Below are 16786 nucleotides of genomic sequence, written 5' to 3' on the forward strand. Positions count from 1 at the left end.
AGTAAGGCTTACCAAAAGTAGGAAACAGGTTAACTTCCCCAAAGTGGCTGACTTCAGTGGACAGTGAATTAGGGCTTTCAGAATGAAAATGATGGAAAAAAAAAGTAGGCAAGGACACTGTAGGTGTTACAGGAGCTACTACTGAGGTGTTGTTATATTTTTACCTACGTTTAGGAAGTATTTGACTCACAGTGAGCCCTAGAGTTACAATTTTTTTATTTGTCTTTCTTAATCCACATGTACAGGTAATCATTGGTTCTACAGTTGTAATTTCCCTCTACTGACAGTTTTGGATTTTAATAATGTAAAACTATTAGTATGCAGCTTTACATTCACTAGCCTCAATTAATGAACCTACCCGACTCGTAAGTGCCTAGAAATAACTCTATGCAAGAATTAAATGGACAGAAGTCTTGGGTTCTTGATTCACAGAAAAAGCCAAATATGGTTCCAGTTAAGGAAACCTCTCAAATTCAGACATGGTACTGGTTTCAAATGATGTTTTGACTCCACTTCAGGCATAAAAATATATTTGCTGGCCAAATAAACCTTTGTCCAAAAAAATTCAACATGAAGAATCTCCCAGACATTCTCAGATGTGTAAACCTTAGTAATACACTGCAAACAGATAAATAGACTTCACTGCTTCTTTTCTCAGAAACACTTCACATTCTATTCATATTCATTGCATGCAAAGATCATGAAGTTTAAATTACTGTAACATATTTGAATTTAAAAGTTATTTCAGTTACAAAGTCTGTTTCAATATATAACAGTGTACAGCACAACAGGAAACCCTATTCAGGAAATCATTCAAGCTGTGGTAAAAATAGTGAGTTCTAATTAGCATGGGCACCCACAGTAGAAGTGCACGTGGTGGAGTGGCAAATGTACATGTCATTTTATTTTATTTTATTCAGAAACAATTTTCTTCTGGATAAAAGAATATTACAGAGGCTAGAGTCAAATACACACCTAGATGTATGTACGTGCATGCACATATCATATATAAAATGCACACATATGACTTTTAGAGCATTTCAAAAGACTCTCAAATTATACATGGTTGATTTTCTATATCCTCAACTTCAGTGAAGCATTTTGCTGAACATTTGAAATTAACATGATTTCTACCCTGCCAAATTTTCTAGAAGCAGCTAGAAAACTTAAGTTAGGGAACTTCTGCAACTCTCCCATTCCTTAAGGATATCACTGAAGTAGAGACTTGTGGTGTCTGATCAATTTTTTCAAAAACTTATGTACTCATCCAATCTGTAATTCAGATAAAGATGAGAAAATACATGTGTAAACTTTATTATTCAGATTAAGAAAACCTCAGGTTTGGAAGGTTTGTGTGTGGTGACTAATAGCTTAAAAGAAAAAAGCTTCTAAACATTCTCATTACACACTTAATAAATAATCTAAAGACTGCCACTCAAATGAGAATTTGTTCTGTGATACAATGCAGTGCAGAATGCATGTCTTGACTAAAAAAAACAAAAAAGTTTTTCTGTGTTATCCAACACTTGTGTATACACTGTCCTATGTAAAGTCAATAAAGATACAGTGAACAACTGTCATTATTCTAACACTATTTATCATCATACTTTTAAATTTTAAAATAATTTTTCAGTTCAGAGATGCTTTGAGGGAGCATGGGATTGGGATTCCCTTGTGCTATATCCCACTCTTTATGTGCTGATAACAAGAGCTTTATTATGAGGATGAAAATTAGATATCAAGTCTATTTCATACCTGCAACACTGACTGCACCCCAGCTCGTACATTTTGCTCCTCAGTATCATTTTCCGACATTTTATGCAACGTGTCTTCGTAACAGCCATTTCTTGCCCAGTTTGAATTTCTAACGTGACTGGAGTTCATCCCTTTTTCCTGAAAAATACTTTTTCTTAAAATCCCACAGATTTGTAGACATGCATTTTTATGTTTTTCCTCATCCCTTTATTTGTACGTAATTTTTATACAGCTGAAGGTTGACATACTGTATAATCCACATCTTTAGAACAGTTCATGAAACGATGAAATTTTATGCTGAACAAACCACATTAAAAATCTACAAATAATGGATCAAATTGGTAGCCCATTTATGTACTTTTAATTACCACTGATTTTCCACAACAAATGCTCTGACATCAAATTAAACCACATATAATCTGTTGAGGAGACCACTTCTCTGCCTACTAGTGTATCAAAAAGGTGAACAAATATTGACCAACAATCTTTTACCTCTTCTCTTTCCTTTGCTTTCTCTGATGAATTGTGGTCAACAACATTTTCACCACAGTCTACAGCTGTGCACTGCATTATTTCTTCAGGTTCTTTCATAAATAAAGGCTTGTCTTCTTGCTGAATCCATTCCTGATACACCTTTACCACTTTCCTCATGGCAGCTGCTTCACATATTGGCAACAGAAATGCCTGGGAGTAGAAAAAGAAACAAAAAACCAGTTACAACACTTGAAATCAAGTTGCCCTCTATAATGTACAAGTTCTAGGGGATGAGGGGGGAAAAAAATACAGCCAGTGCAGGATCCTAACAAATGACTTACTCCTAAACCTAAATGTTTTCTCACTTCATCTATAAAATGAAAACATGAATAAAAATGTTTTGACAAGAAAACTTGTCAAGAAAGTACTTTGAAAACTTCACTGCCAAACGAGGAGATATAAGCATCCATACAGGCATATCTACTCAACATCTAACCTGTTGAAATTAAGATTCACTCATCCAAAGTATGCAAAATGTGTCAGCAGAAGTTTCTACTACAACATCTTCCATCCACAGGGCTTGGAAGAGTGAAGTTAAATCCGTTCTAAATGCCTAAGAAAAAATCAAGTGACAAACACTGGCAGCCATGTACCTTAATTTTAGCCAAATGAGAGTTTACAAAACAGTAGCCTTAAAACAAATAACTCCCTGAAAAGACTTCAGAATTAGTTTCAAAAAATTGTGCATTTGAGTCAGTGCGATGGCTGATCAGCGCCCTCTTCAGGAGGTTTTGTGGATCTGCTGTGCTGGTAACAGTCACAGATCAGAAACTTCTACCATTAGTAAGGCTTTAACTAAGTATAAATTCATTTACCAAAGACCATGATGCCCTAATTGTATTTTAAAAAGAACAAATAAACTACCCTAACACATAGTTCTATGGAGTCCATGCTTTGAATGTTGAAAAATCATTGCCCGTGTCTTCAAGGAGCGCCCACTTGACACAAGCGGTATGTTCTCTCTCTGGAAGCAGACATTTCATACCAGCATTGCACACAAAAAATAATTTTGCTGTGTATTAAAGAATTCATCTGACAAGTTCATCAGTCACACACTATCATACCTCAAGTCCAACAGTCTTCTGCAAGCCCACATACATTTTTTTTTGTACCCTGGAGCCTACATTGCATTATTTTCTAGAATCTTCCCACCATTCAGTACAACTGAAACCTCCTCCTGACTGGAACAACTTAGCTCTAATGTTTTAGAAACATTGCAAAGATCTGGCATGTTAGAAATGAACTTACACTGAAAACTTCTGGATAAACAATGACTTAAATGAGATCTCACAACCACACATGAAATCCAAATAATCTACATAACTCAGAGGTGCCTTGTGAAAAGAACAAATAAAATTGCCTTTGCTGTCCCTTTTCCCCTGGAGGGGGGTGGGCAGTTTCTAAATAGACTATCAATAAACCCTTGAGCAGCAGATGAATTCAGGTAACTCCATTTGATCTTCAATAATGTGTCCAAGGCTCTTCAACACACTGGACATAGATAAGCTTCTAACATTTATTTGCCTCATTTGAAAATATCCATTTGATCCAGATATACCCAAGTTTTAAAATGTTTAGTCTTCTGCTGTTTAAAGCAGTTAGTGTCATGCATTTCAGTTGAAATTTAGTACCTTTTTTTTACTGTTACTCAGAAAAGTCTCTTCATATTTTACCTATAGTACGGGGCATAAAGAAAGTCTATCTTGTTCTATTTTCCCACACTGAACTCAAAGTTATGTATTTTCACATCATTAATAAAGACTCCATATTCTGGCGTATGTTCTCAGTTTAAATTTGTCTGATAGCTTGCAGTTGAGAAACCCTATTTTGAGTATGCTCAGCTAACGTTTCTGGTTGCAGTAAAGTCAGAAGCAGAATCTATTACCTTCTATAGCCATCTGTCCCACCCTTCTGATGAACACTGTCAAGGTAAGGACATTCAACTGCTCCTAAAACAGCTCTTTAACAGCTGCAGACTCCCACAGGAGGCTTATTTTATTACGCTTGGTTGTGAGCTCTCATAGCTACATGAAAAGATTAAACATTCCTGTCTAACAGGACCTGTAAAGTCCAAGTTAGATGTTGTTGAAATGGTTATTAAAAAAACACAATTAGAAAAAAACAGGAACCAGGGATATTCTAAACAGAAAATATTTCAGAATTCTAACTTTTCAGTTCCGAAACCTTAAAGCAAGATGACAGAAAAAAATCTGTAAGTTTATGTAATGTTCTACTTAGCAAATACTCTTGAAATAAAAAGACAACACAATGATCATCTACAATAATCAAGATTCTTGCATTCTAAAGAGGGTTCTTTACCTGTCGAAATATCTCAGTTAGAAAATTAACATTACTTCTTTTAAAAGAAAAGACTTTCCGGACAATTTCAATATCAGTTAAATGCTCTTCATCAATACTGCAGAGGCTCGAAGAACTTGGTTCTCTCTCTGTTAGAGTACTGGTATTAGAATGAGATTGTTCTGGCTCTGCATTTTTATCCTGCTTATCAGTACTGTCGTTTTTGCTGTCCTCCCTTGAAGCCATGCTAGCAGCTGCTCTCTGAAACAAAAATAAAAGGCATATTCCAGGGCTCATTTTCAGTAGAGCTGAACAGTACAATATAAGTTGTATACAACAGTATAACTTAGAAGAGTACAAAGAATTCAGAAAAAAAACCAACAATAGGATTCACTGCACTTCAACGTTTCTTATGTCTATTTGACTAAAAACATTTGAAAGAGAAAAAAAAGCAGTATAGTGAGTCCTGCTAAAGTGAATTCATAAGCAGAAAACTTCTTCAGAAATTCCTTTTTTTAATTCTTCCTTAGTTATAATTATCAGAGCAGTGCACACTGCTGACATAATCATTAAGACAAAAACATGAAAACAATTTTTTTGTATATTTGGGTTTACCTGAATATTCTTTGGCACATTTTCACCTTCCATCCCAGGAATATGAGGTCCTGCATGAGGTTTTGGCTCAAGCCAGAAAGACACCAGCCATCGAATGACAATAACACGAGCCTTAATAAAAGGTTCCTTTGTGCAATATATTGCCTCATTGGTTTCAGCATCTTTCTTAACCATTACATAGTGTGGCTTTGGTCTCATTTGTGGTATATCTGTAAGAAAACAGAATATCTTAAAAATATGTGCCGAGAGAAAGCTCTATTTAAGAAAGAAATCCTAAACCCATAACAAATACACGTGAGCTTTCAGAGGTGCTGTTTTTTCATATTCCCTGTTGCACAACTCATCCCAAGATGTGCCAAAATGGATGCGATAGAGAAAATAGACTAGAAGACATCAAAAGGCTGCAATTTTTTCCTGGAGGGAGACAGTATCATTCATCCAACAGACAGCAACTTGACTCTGCTATGCAAAACCTTTAATTTTTATCTGAAAGTGATTTCTATAGACTCACATCCTTGCTTGTGTTTTTTTTTCTAAACAGGTAAACATTTCATTGTTTTTAGCTTTTTGTAAGCTACATGCTATACTCAACGTTTAAAGATATATGTCAGCAAACTCACTACTTCACACTTTCATTGAAAACAACAAAGGAGTTCTAAGCAGCAAAACAACTGTTAGCTAGACTAGAATATGGCCTATGCTAGAAAGCTGTTTTCACATAGAATTAAGATATTGTCAAATCTCTTAATTTTTAAGAACTATTTACAGTCAAGTTACTAAGCAACAATTTATGTAACTCATACTGTTTTACAGCCTTTTAAGAGTCCTGTATGTTTACTTATCCCCTACTATCAAACCTACTGCGAAAAGCAGATGCAGTTCACATGCAAGGGATCACCAGATTTCCTAACGCATCCTTGGAAAGATCTCTATGTTGGTGGCCAGCAATCCACAATAAAGCAATATAACCAGCATAAGGGTCATCAATCCTTTACTGATACAGATCCCAATATCTAATCATGGCTACAATGGCAGAGCTGTAATTCCAAACTGTATCCTAACAGCAGTTGCAATAAACACGGCCACTTCTGACCCTGCAATAGGTGAAAGATGAATACAAGAGAGAGAAATCCTGCTTCAAAGCCATGTGAGTTTTGCAGCTTCATCTAAGACCATGTCTGCAATAGCTAATTTTACTGGATTTGCTACCAGAGCAAGGGCACTTGCACCTTCCTGTGACTTAGCTGAAAGATGATTCCATGGCAATAGCTTCTGTACTGGCTTGCAGGGGATGTAATGAACGATTCCCAGTAGCATGCTAGCTGGCAGGAACTGTGGTTACTCGGGATCTATAGCCTACAATTCCATTTCCTCCACCCCATGTTCTACATGATGGTTTAGTACCGTTTAGCTCTTCTGGTTCTCTCCCATGCTAGTGGCAAAGATGTTAACCGTTCATCAGTATTCCTGAATCTGCTTCAGAAAAAAGTGACAGCCCTTAATAACTCAATATGGATGGAATTGACATGTGCAGTAAATATCTTATACAGATCGGGGGTGTGTGTGGGGGAACAGATAGACAGCTTTTAACTCGTGCATAATGATGCACAATTCTGCAGGGACAAGTATCAACAGCCCAGTTCAACTCCAGCCATGCATCAGTCAACTCAACACGTCAAAATTTCTGGGTTTCACAACCCAAGACAGGATGCAGAACAGTTCTGCGATAATAATCATCAGTCTGAAGCAACTACGGAACTTTCAGATGCTAATGGCATTTCTCTTGGAGTGGTATACCAACTCTACTCCTAGTTCTAGAAGGGTGAGTATGAGACCTGCTCCAATACAGTAAGTAGTGGAAAATTTGTCTGTCAGAACACACCCTGCTGCTATTTCAGTATCATGATTTTCATCTGATGGCAGAATATTAAAAAACATACAAACAAAAAAAAACAAACAAAAAACCCAAACCAAACTAAAACAAACCCCCACAACCCAAAAGGAAGGAGGCACGGAAAATGATGGTCCTGTCCTACCCAGATATGGAGAGTGATAGATTGGACAGAGATGGCATTTCAGCACAGTCTGACCTTCTCTAGAGCTGGCGGTATGTGAGTAAGACATACACCCCATGGTTTTACAGGCCAGAAGGCAGTTCAAAGATACTAATGGTGGGAGTCAAAGAAGATGCAAAGTAGTCAGGCTGAAGAATATAAAGTTGTTCACTGAGTATATCTTCCTAATGCAAGGTCATGAGTCATTTTAAAGGATCCAGCATAACTTCTGCCAGGTTACAGTATCATAATTCAGGAGGAACAAATCTGGATAGTAACTGATTATTTCTTCGCTGCTATCTAAGCAATCAACTTATGACAGCCATGTATACTTGTAGGCATTTGAAGTGAATACAGCCTACCTGCCAGACTGCTGTAAAGGTTTTCTTATTAACATTACAAATACACAACATCCAGCACCAGCATTGAGGATATCCAAGCTGGTATAGCTCGAAGCCATTTCAACAGCCACATACAAAAGTAGCGATAAACTCATCATGATGCTGCCAAATTGAGGAATGTTTCCAAAACAGACTTTAAAGTTACAACCACTATTTTTAATGGAAGCGTTATTCCTAGAGGAAAACTACATGACTCTTGCATACCATCCACCTAAGTAAGTAACAAATGGACAGAATACTTTCCAAAAAGCTTATAAAGAGTTTATTTACTACAAATAAAAACCAGTACATTGTTTTCATTCTATGGAAAGCAGCAGGATAGTAAGAAAACACTAATAATTAAAAAAATCTTAAACAGAAGCATGTATAACAGCACAATCAGCAAATGCCTGGTAGCATGGTGTTTAAAGATGCAAAAATAAGTTGTCTCTGGTATCTATCAGCATTTAACAGAGTGTGAAGGCTGCAATCCTGGCTGTATTTTCAAAAGGACAAGACATCCAGCAGACATACAGTAAACATGTCTTTGCAGCACACTGTCTCCTTCTGTAGTTTGATATCCTCTCTGAACATCCTTTCTCTCTATTCCCTCTCAACTGTATTATGTCCTGCAGCTGCTTCTCAAATGTATCCTCCTTCAGTCACTTCTTGTATTTTCACATTTCTGTCCATCTTGGAAGTAGATGTCACTGCTCCAGATGAGGACGCTGATGTAAAACCAAAGCAAAACATAAGCTTATTAGATTGACTCAAATAGCACAAGAAGAAATATTCCCTCTCCCCAACCCTTCATTTTTCCTTTCTGTTTTGGGCTTTCCCCACCCTCTGCCCTTCGCGCTCTGGGAACTTGATGTAAGCTGATGGCAAAAAGGGGAGGAAGCTATAGGTGGTGGAAGACATACACAGGGTAGAAAATGAAAAGATCAGCAAAAACACAAGGTGGACACTTGTAGGTTTGACCATGCTTACTTTCTCAGGCAAGAAAGGGTTCAGAAGGAATGCAGAGCTGCAGAGAGCTGTAGGACAGCCCACTTTGTTTCCCTTTATTTAAAGGAGCACATCTAAATGGCTTGGAAATGGCACAGAAAGGTGCTATGATGGAATAAACAATGCCCCTGGAATCTTACTCCATACCTGTAGTTCTTACTAAACAGTTTCTAGAGACAGTCTTACAGGATCTAAACAGATGTTAAAAGAAGTTAAAAAAAATTATCAAAAACCCAATCTCATGGGCTCTTCTAAGCCTGTAATATTCAAACCAGGATTTGGAGGAGGCACAATACTATGTTCTTGTAACTGGAATGCTTGGTGCTTGTTATTGCAACCAACATACTTCTCTGAAAATCATAGAATCAGAATGGGTTGGGTTGGAGGGGACTTTAAGATCATCTAGTTCCAACCCCCTGCCATGAGCATGGACACCTTCCACTAGACCAGGTTGCTCAAAGACTCATCCAGCCTGGCCTTGAACACTTCCCGGACACAACTTCTTTGGGCAACCTGTTCCAGTGCCTCACCACCCTCACAGTAAATCTACCTTAACAGAAAGAAAGGAAAAAAAAAAAAAAAAAAAAAAATCAATCCAATATACTATCTCCAGTAAAGCCCTCTATCAATGCTTGCTTACTAGAACTAGTTTTGATTTGTATCTCATGACTTCTCCTAAATTAAACATTACCCCAGTAGCACAAGAACCGTTTCTTAGGTTTGCCCTGTTTTGTGCCTAATGGCTGTTAATTTTGCTCAGAACAGGCACAGGGTTGTTTTCAAATAAGGTGGGAAGATGCATGCCAGAGAAGAACTTACGAGAAAAGACTATTCTACTTACCAGTGTTTCTGTTGCTTTCATTACTGTAGTCTTCCAAAATCCTAGTCATTGTTCCTGACTTTGCAGTTTAAGGCGCTGACAACAGTTTTGGAGGTCTGTGCCCATTTCTTCTTCTTCTTCCCCACTGTTCTCTTCTTTACTAAGACTCCGGAAGTTTCTTGTTTATGGTTCACAGAAAAAGAGAGGACTACAGGAACAATTCTATGGAAGACTTGAATCAAGATCTTCAGAGAAAGAAAAAATATTGTTTCCATATTTCTTGTTTCAGGATGTCAAGCAGCATCCCTCTTGCAGCTACTTTATCACTGAACCTCTTCAATATCTTCCCACAACTCTCTTCTCCTGTTGCATATGGCTGGATTTACACTGTTTCTTCTCCCCTAGATGAGAAGGCCCACTGTTTGCCTTTCCCAGGAGAACATAGTTTTGAAACATCCATCTCTGAAGAAAGCCACAATCCCAATACTTGTACATGGACTGGCAGAAACTAAGACCTTTTCAACAAACTTCCCCGACAGCTTGATTTTAGAATATGAAATTGTGTCTGGAGAGCACTAGTAATCCTTGTGAGACGCTGCATCAACAGGTAAGAGGAGTAGTGAGGTGTCCATATTACTCAAGTAATGAATTGACAGCTTAAAGCGGTGAAAATGTTGTTGACCACGATTCATCAGACACGGTATCACTGTGCAAACTAGAGTCTTGAACTATGCTGGTTTACAACCAACATGTGCATGGGTGCATGCAAACCTGAGCTAGCAAAATCAAGATGGGCAAACAATGTTCTAATTTAGAATGTGCTAAATATTTCTGAGCAGAACTCTAGTTTTTTTGCTAAGCGAACCTAACTAAAATTCCACTCTCTAGATGGAAAGATATATTCTAGCACCAACAGCTTTAAAGACTGGGTTAAACCCTAGCTTCCTCTTCCTACTGCAAGCTTTTAACAAAATACATTGACTACAAGCAAGCACTGTACAACCTAACCACTATGATTCTGTACAACTAAAGCCAACATCCCCTGAGGAACAGCAGATTAACACTTTTTCTCTCTGCAGCAGTAGTTTCTCTTCAGAGCATAATTTAAATCAACAACAAAGGTCACATTAAAGAACTGTTTTACAAGAACATTTAATGCACCTGAATCAGGTTAATATAGCAAGATTGACTCTAAAGAAAGGGTCAGGTGCCTCCACAAACAGAGAATTAAAACTCATGAACAGGAACCATAACATGTTCTTTCATAAGAAATAACTTTTGGAGAATGTTCTTTACAGTCAACGTGACTCAAGCAAAAAATGGCTTTGCTATGCTCTCTATTGGAGAAAATATGATTTTATCAGCTGTGTTAACACTTACCAAGTATAGGGTTATACAAGCTGGTCTCCTTACAGATGTTTGGAAAAATAGAAGGTAAGTAGTATTTCTTAAAATTTGAGAATAAAAATGAAAATCCCTTTTCCTGGTTTTCCTTGTTCTTCCATTCTAAACTCTTAACCTTAAAAAAAAGAGGTTGGATAAAGTAAACATCTAGAAGTAGAAGAGGAAGATAACTGATGATATTTCTTCTTTGTAAGTTATTTCTTTGGAACAAAATCATATGAATTGTAATAAAAAACTTCTAAAAGATGGAAGAGAAACTAGCTAGGAAATGTCAATGAAACAAAGACTTTCTCTTCCAAAACATTGCTTCAAAGTGAACTTGAACACATCAAATACTGAAACCAATAGAAATACATTTGCTTTTATGATCATCTTGCCAAGTCAGGGAGTAAATCCAAATTGACTGTTGTCTAATAGAACATTTCACAATGTTTTATAAGAAAAGGACAGCTACCCATGCTACTCTGAACACGTGTTAAAACAAAACGTCAAACCGATTTCAACCAACAAATGTCCATATATTCATTATAATAGGTACTTGGATTCATTCGTGTGGTTGGCAATATGAAACAAACAAGTCTGTCAACAGAAGCAGCACAAGATACAACTTTAAAGTTGAATTACACAAATCTACTTCCATGGATCACAAGTGCTAAGCCTTCCCCATTATGAAATATTTTCCTGCTGAAAAGCACAGGAAGTTCTTCTTAATAATGAATCCAACATGCAGTTTCCATCTTTGTCCTGGAGAATTCATCTGCCTGCAGAGCTGGGTAATCTGCCAAGTCCACCATAAATAAAATAAAGCAAGGTTTGCTTTTCTTTCCCTCCCCCCACTTCTTGGGGTTTTTTTCACCTTTTTTCCACTCTGTTCCCTACTCAAAGTCCACAGTTCTATTATGATCTATTTTTAGGGCAACGGATCTTTGGAATGAAACATACATACATATATATATATATATGTATGTGTGTGTGTGTGTATACACACACACACATACACACACACACACACCCAGTTTGAAAAACAAAGTTCGTGACCACAACAAAACCCACACAAGAGCAAGCCCAGTTGATCCTTCCACTGGTTGAAGGCAAAAGGATGGGGAGGGGCAGGTGTAAATGGGAAGGGAGCTGGAATCAGCGTTGCTAGAAGTGACTGAGAAGTCTTGATTTTTCTCCGTACTCTGATTCAAGACACTGTGGTACCAGACCTATGAATCTTCACACAGAAAACAAGTGAAGATTTTCTAGAAGAATTTCCTTTTTACAAAGAACACTGGAAGGGTGATGGGGAGGAACGTTTAAAACCTTTTAATATACATTTGCAGTTCTACTAGTAAATGTCATCTTGAAATGGACAAGCAGGTGTTAGTTGCTTCATATTTGTTTGCTTGAAAACTATAGAACATACCTGAATTACTATGTATTTCAAAAGTGCTTCTAAGAAATAGCTTGTTAAATCTTCTTGTCCTTTATCTCCCGATTGTGGAGGAACAAGTGGAGTGATTTCCTCTATAGTCACTTGAGCTATTTAAACAAAAAGAACAAAAGAAGTACATCTAACATTTAGACAGTTTCTTCTCATGCATAAGTATCTACCAAGTTACTGGGTAAGCAGAGAAAGTTACAAGCAAAACAATCTACCCATAGATTCATGGAAATTAGGACATTTTTAGCTAATAAACCACCACAGAATTAATTTCTTACCTAAAAACACAGTGGATAACAACTAAGTTCTCCCTGTGCACCCTGGAAATCTACCTGCCAAGACCCATTTTTCTAAAAGGGATAAGTCCATTTCTTTTGGAATTTGTGCAAACATAGTGTAACATTCCTGTTGCACAGATACCAAATCATTATTTACATCTCTCATGATTTTCTTCATTTAGCAGTTGATCAGCTATATCTGCGTTAAGTTTTACTAGCTCTGTCCTTCCTTTGTCTCTACAGTGAAGCTACTTCAGAGCTTATTTCTGTCTTGCTCCTGTAGTTAGAAGTTCGCATTTCACTCTTTGCACTCTACACTGCATTTCTACACTGCCTACATCCACTTTAGATTTGTTCCTTCTCTCCCACTGTAAAGATTTAACACAAAATAACTCCAAAACAGGGCTTAAAATACGTAGCAAACTTTCATCTGCAGATGATACTGCTATGAAATGAATCTGTTAAGTTTCAGTAAATTTAACTACCAGTCAAGTAGACACTGCTCACTTCCACACTTGTGTCAGCATTAAAACATTGGGTGGAGATGGAAAAAAGATAACAGCAGCACTTAATGTTCAGAGGAAAAAGTGGTTAGCTACTTAGTCACATTTATGTGAATACAGTTTGCACTTGTGACCCCATCCAATTGTAATTCATTAGTAACGAGCTTAAAATCCTACTAACAGGAATAAATTGAGTTAGGAGGCAAGAGGCTGCCCAAAATAACCAGCATCTGATACTTACTGCTAGAGTGAACAGTCAAAGGAAAAACTGCCGTTAACCATGATCTTAAGAAAAAAAAAAATCATCCTCACTCTATTGATAAAAAATAATGATGTTCACATGAAAATAAAAAAATAAGTAAATCAAAACTGGGAAGTAGAAAAAGCTGATCTCAGAATGCTCAAGCCTTTCCACTGATGCAGACCCATCTGACCTCAGGTTTTGCAATTTACAAGATCCAATTCTTTTGGAAGATTCTGAGCCACAAGAATACCACAGCTTTAGTTGCATGGTCATACACAGATACAGCAGGAAGATCAACCATTGGGCTTTACGCACTGCCCTAACAACCATTCTCTTGAAGGCCATACCAGAAACTGCTCCGCATTAACTTGCTCTCTGGAATAAGGCCAAAGCCAGTGCAAGTGTTCAACACAAGCAGAATCCACCTGCGCAAGTTTGTAGTAGATGCAGCATCTGCTTGTAGTTCTTCAGAAGTATGATACAAAATTGGTCAGTTTATATTCACCTACTATGTGTTAAGCCATACTTTGAAAAATAAGAAGAACACAAAAAAAAAAACCAACCCACCCTAAAAAACGATCAAAAAGATAAAGTTACTATTGCAAGAAGATCTGACAAACTGCCAAGAAACTCATTAAGATCTCCATAATCTCCCTGGGCACATATATATGTTAGTTCTTTGTTACTTCAACTTGCCTTTTCTGTGCTGAGATTTAATTACATAGAGAATTCAGTAATATTACCAAATTACTTACTTTCTTGAACATTAAGTGGAGGGTTAATGAGATTATCTAGCGTTCGGGGGCCATATTCAGATTGTGGTGATGAAAATCCAGGAATCAAGCAAGAAAACATCCATAGCTGTTCTTTACTACAGTTATTTTGAAGTGCTTGGAGCCACAAAAGAAAGAGACGCACACCCTCTCGCCGTATCTTAAGGGGGGGGGGGAAAAAAGCAACAAGTTAATTTGTCCCAGAACATACAAAAGCCTTTCCATTTGTCCTGGGAGGGAGAAGAAGGGGAGTGGTAGAAAAGATGAGAACAGCCAGACCATAAGACCACCAGCATTCAGCAGAGCCAAGCTAGTGCACCTGCTGCTCTGGCTGAAATGCAAGGACAACCCTGGCCCCTTCACTGCTGTTTGCCTCACAGAATCTCTTTCACAGAAAGAAGTGCAAGAAAACCATCACGTGTCTATTTACTTGTTCAACTACAGGACTGCAAGATGCCATGTGAATTTTTCAGTAAATACAAAGACCATCATAAAATTTCTAAATGTGTTCATAAGCTACAACAGAGTGGAATTTCTGCAGCAGAAGGACCCTTTTACTCTCTTCCACTCCTTCTTCAAGAAGGATGATGGAGTCTCACAGCAGTCCCCTCCTGGCTCTCACACTAGAGAATCTCAGCTCCAGCCCAGCCTGCAGGTGGTTTACAGAGGAGTGGCAGAGTTGTTTGCTGCAGTACCAAAACTACACATCACACCTGGGTGGCTTTTGTCCCGTGGTCAACCATTATTACACTACTCATCAAAGGTCTCTTTGGTGTACATGATCTTCCACTTCCAAGACAGCCTCAGCCTCAAAACCAGTTTCCTTGCCCCTAACAATGAAACGTTGCTTTTGTGCAAAATCCTTCAAACCATTTGCACGCATTCTTAACTTGGCTACTCTATATAAAACACATTACTACTGTAAGTAGTTCTAGTGAGGTAAAGCTGACTTTATGTGCTTTCTCCATAAAAATTCACCTTTCATTCTTGTCTTAAAAACTGAAGCAAAAGTAGTATGCAACTTTTTCCAATACCTTTAATGAATTTCCAGTGTGAAGAAGCTTCTTTAAAATCAACCCTAAAAAGAAGAAGAAATTTAAAAAAAAAAAAAAAAAAAGGCTTGTTTATTCTTTCTTTGTTTCTTTCAATGTTAAGAGCTCTCGGTCAGACTTGATAGTAACTTTTAAACAAGTCCTTGGCAATCTCCAATTTAATCTTGGTGAACTTGATATCCTCAGGCAACTCTCTCAATGCCAGAGGGTGGGAAAGAAAGATCACCTTTCATAGCTTTCTCATAGCCCATAACATCTTTCACCAAGGGTTTTCTGGGGATGTGTACATTAAAAGTAAATTATTCTCAAGTCATTAACATGCATAACATCAGCATTCCCCTTTACAAATACAGATCTCACTCCATTTTTGAAATTTATTACTACGAGACAAAAAACTAGGAAAAAAATAATACAAAAGCAGCTTTCCACCTTCCCTTGTTCTTTCTCAACCACTGTTCTACTTCCAGATTGCCAGATTTAATTCCATCTAGGAGGGCATTCATTACATTGGTGGATTTTTCTGCTTGCTTGTTCTTTTGGGTTTTTTTCTTCCCGTAGCTTGCAAGGGTTTCAAGACCATAATTCCTGTTATGCCACTTAAAGGTTAAGGATATGAGCAGCACAAACTTGTAATAGCTACTAATAAAACCTAAGATTTAAAAACAAAAAAAAAAGGAAATCAACTTACCAATACTATGAAATTGCCATCTCTGATGAATCCTTTCTGGAAGGAGTTGCAAAATTTTCTATAAAAAACAAAACCCAAGGATCTATATTGCAGGCATCACTCTCAGAATACCAAAGAGTGCTTTCACAAAGGCCACAGATTAGAAGCTGAAGGGTTAATTTAGAAAATTTCCACACTGCTTTCCTTGGAAGCATTACTGTCCTTTCAAGATAATCCCATTCCTAAAGCCAAGAAGTCCAAAGACTCTGACAGACTGTCTGGCAAGTCCCGCATTGGAGACTTCACACGCTACTGCAGTTTATCTGGCTCCACTGCCTCCCTGCTGGATATTGCTACTCACTGCAAAGGGAGTGGAATGGGATGAGTGTCCCAGTTGCTCTGGTTCACAAGAGGTTGTATTAGGTTATCCCACCTTTACAGAGGCTTAAGCTAGGATGCTAAGCTGTCAGCTTGCCTCTGTGACACAAGGAAACATTTGCTGCAGCCTTCTTAACAGAGGGGTAATGAGCTGCAGGAAAACAATGCAGAAAAGACCTGGGCTAATACCTCCCCAGTTAGACTGAAGGATGATCATCTTCAGATGGTAAGAAACAGAGTACAGTTAGTGATAGTGACAGAGGCAGTTAAAAATCTGTTATGTAGCACTTCAATGGTTATGCTAGAGGCATTAGCAACTTGTAAATAATCTGATTTCCCAAAGGAATTCCTGTCCACGGCCCTCCAGCAGCCTCTACAACTGCTTCCAAAGCACACATCACCTAACATCCCTTTATGCTGGAACCAGTGAACAGATGAACTACCTCTCTTCAAATTCACTCTCCTTGAAACAGTTAACCCCACAGTTTGAAGTACCAACGTACCTTACCAAAAAAACCCAAACAAACAAAAAAAACCAACTTGTATTCAGCCATGTGATAAGCATTCATCAACTTTCAATTTTAGATGTTTTCA

The 16786-nt window shown here is 37.7% G+C and overlaps 1 protein-coding gene across 12 annotated transcripts in view; it reads right to left on the reverse strand.

Annotated features, from left to right (window-relative positions):
• RALGAPA1 (Ral GTPase activating protein catalytic subunit alpha 1) overlaps positions 1-16786 on the reverse strand; it is a 132876-nt gene that overhangs the window by 101920 nt on the left and 14170 nt on the right. For all 12 annotated transcript variants that reach the window (XM_055715075.1, XM_055715074.1, XM_055715072.1 and 9 more), the window contains exons 4-12: positions 15836-15893; positions 15130-15173; positions 14078-14255; positions 12280-12395; positions 10845-10983; positions 5203-5411; positions 4609-4848; positions 2248-2439; positions 1756-1893 (exon numbers count right to left, since the gene is read on the reverse strand). In XM_055715075.1, the coding sequence (XP_055571050.1) occupies positions 1756-1893; positions 2248-2439; positions 4609-4848; positions 5203-5411; positions 10845-10983; positions 12280-12395; positions 14078-14255; positions 15130-15173; positions 15836-15893 (1314 nt within the window). The remainder of the gene's footprint in view (positions 1-1755; positions 1894-2247; positions 2440-4608; positions 4849-5202; positions 5412-10844; positions 10984-12279; positions 12396-14077; positions 14256-15129; positions 15174-15835; positions 15894-16786) is intronic.

This window comes from Falco cherrug, chromosome 7 (genome assembly GCF_023634085.1).
Source record: "Falco cherrug isolate bFalChe1 chromosome 7, bFalChe1.pri, whole genome shotgun sequence".
Lineage (NCBI taxonomy): Eukaryota > Metazoa > Chordata > Aves > Falconiformes > Falconidae > Falco > Falco cherrug.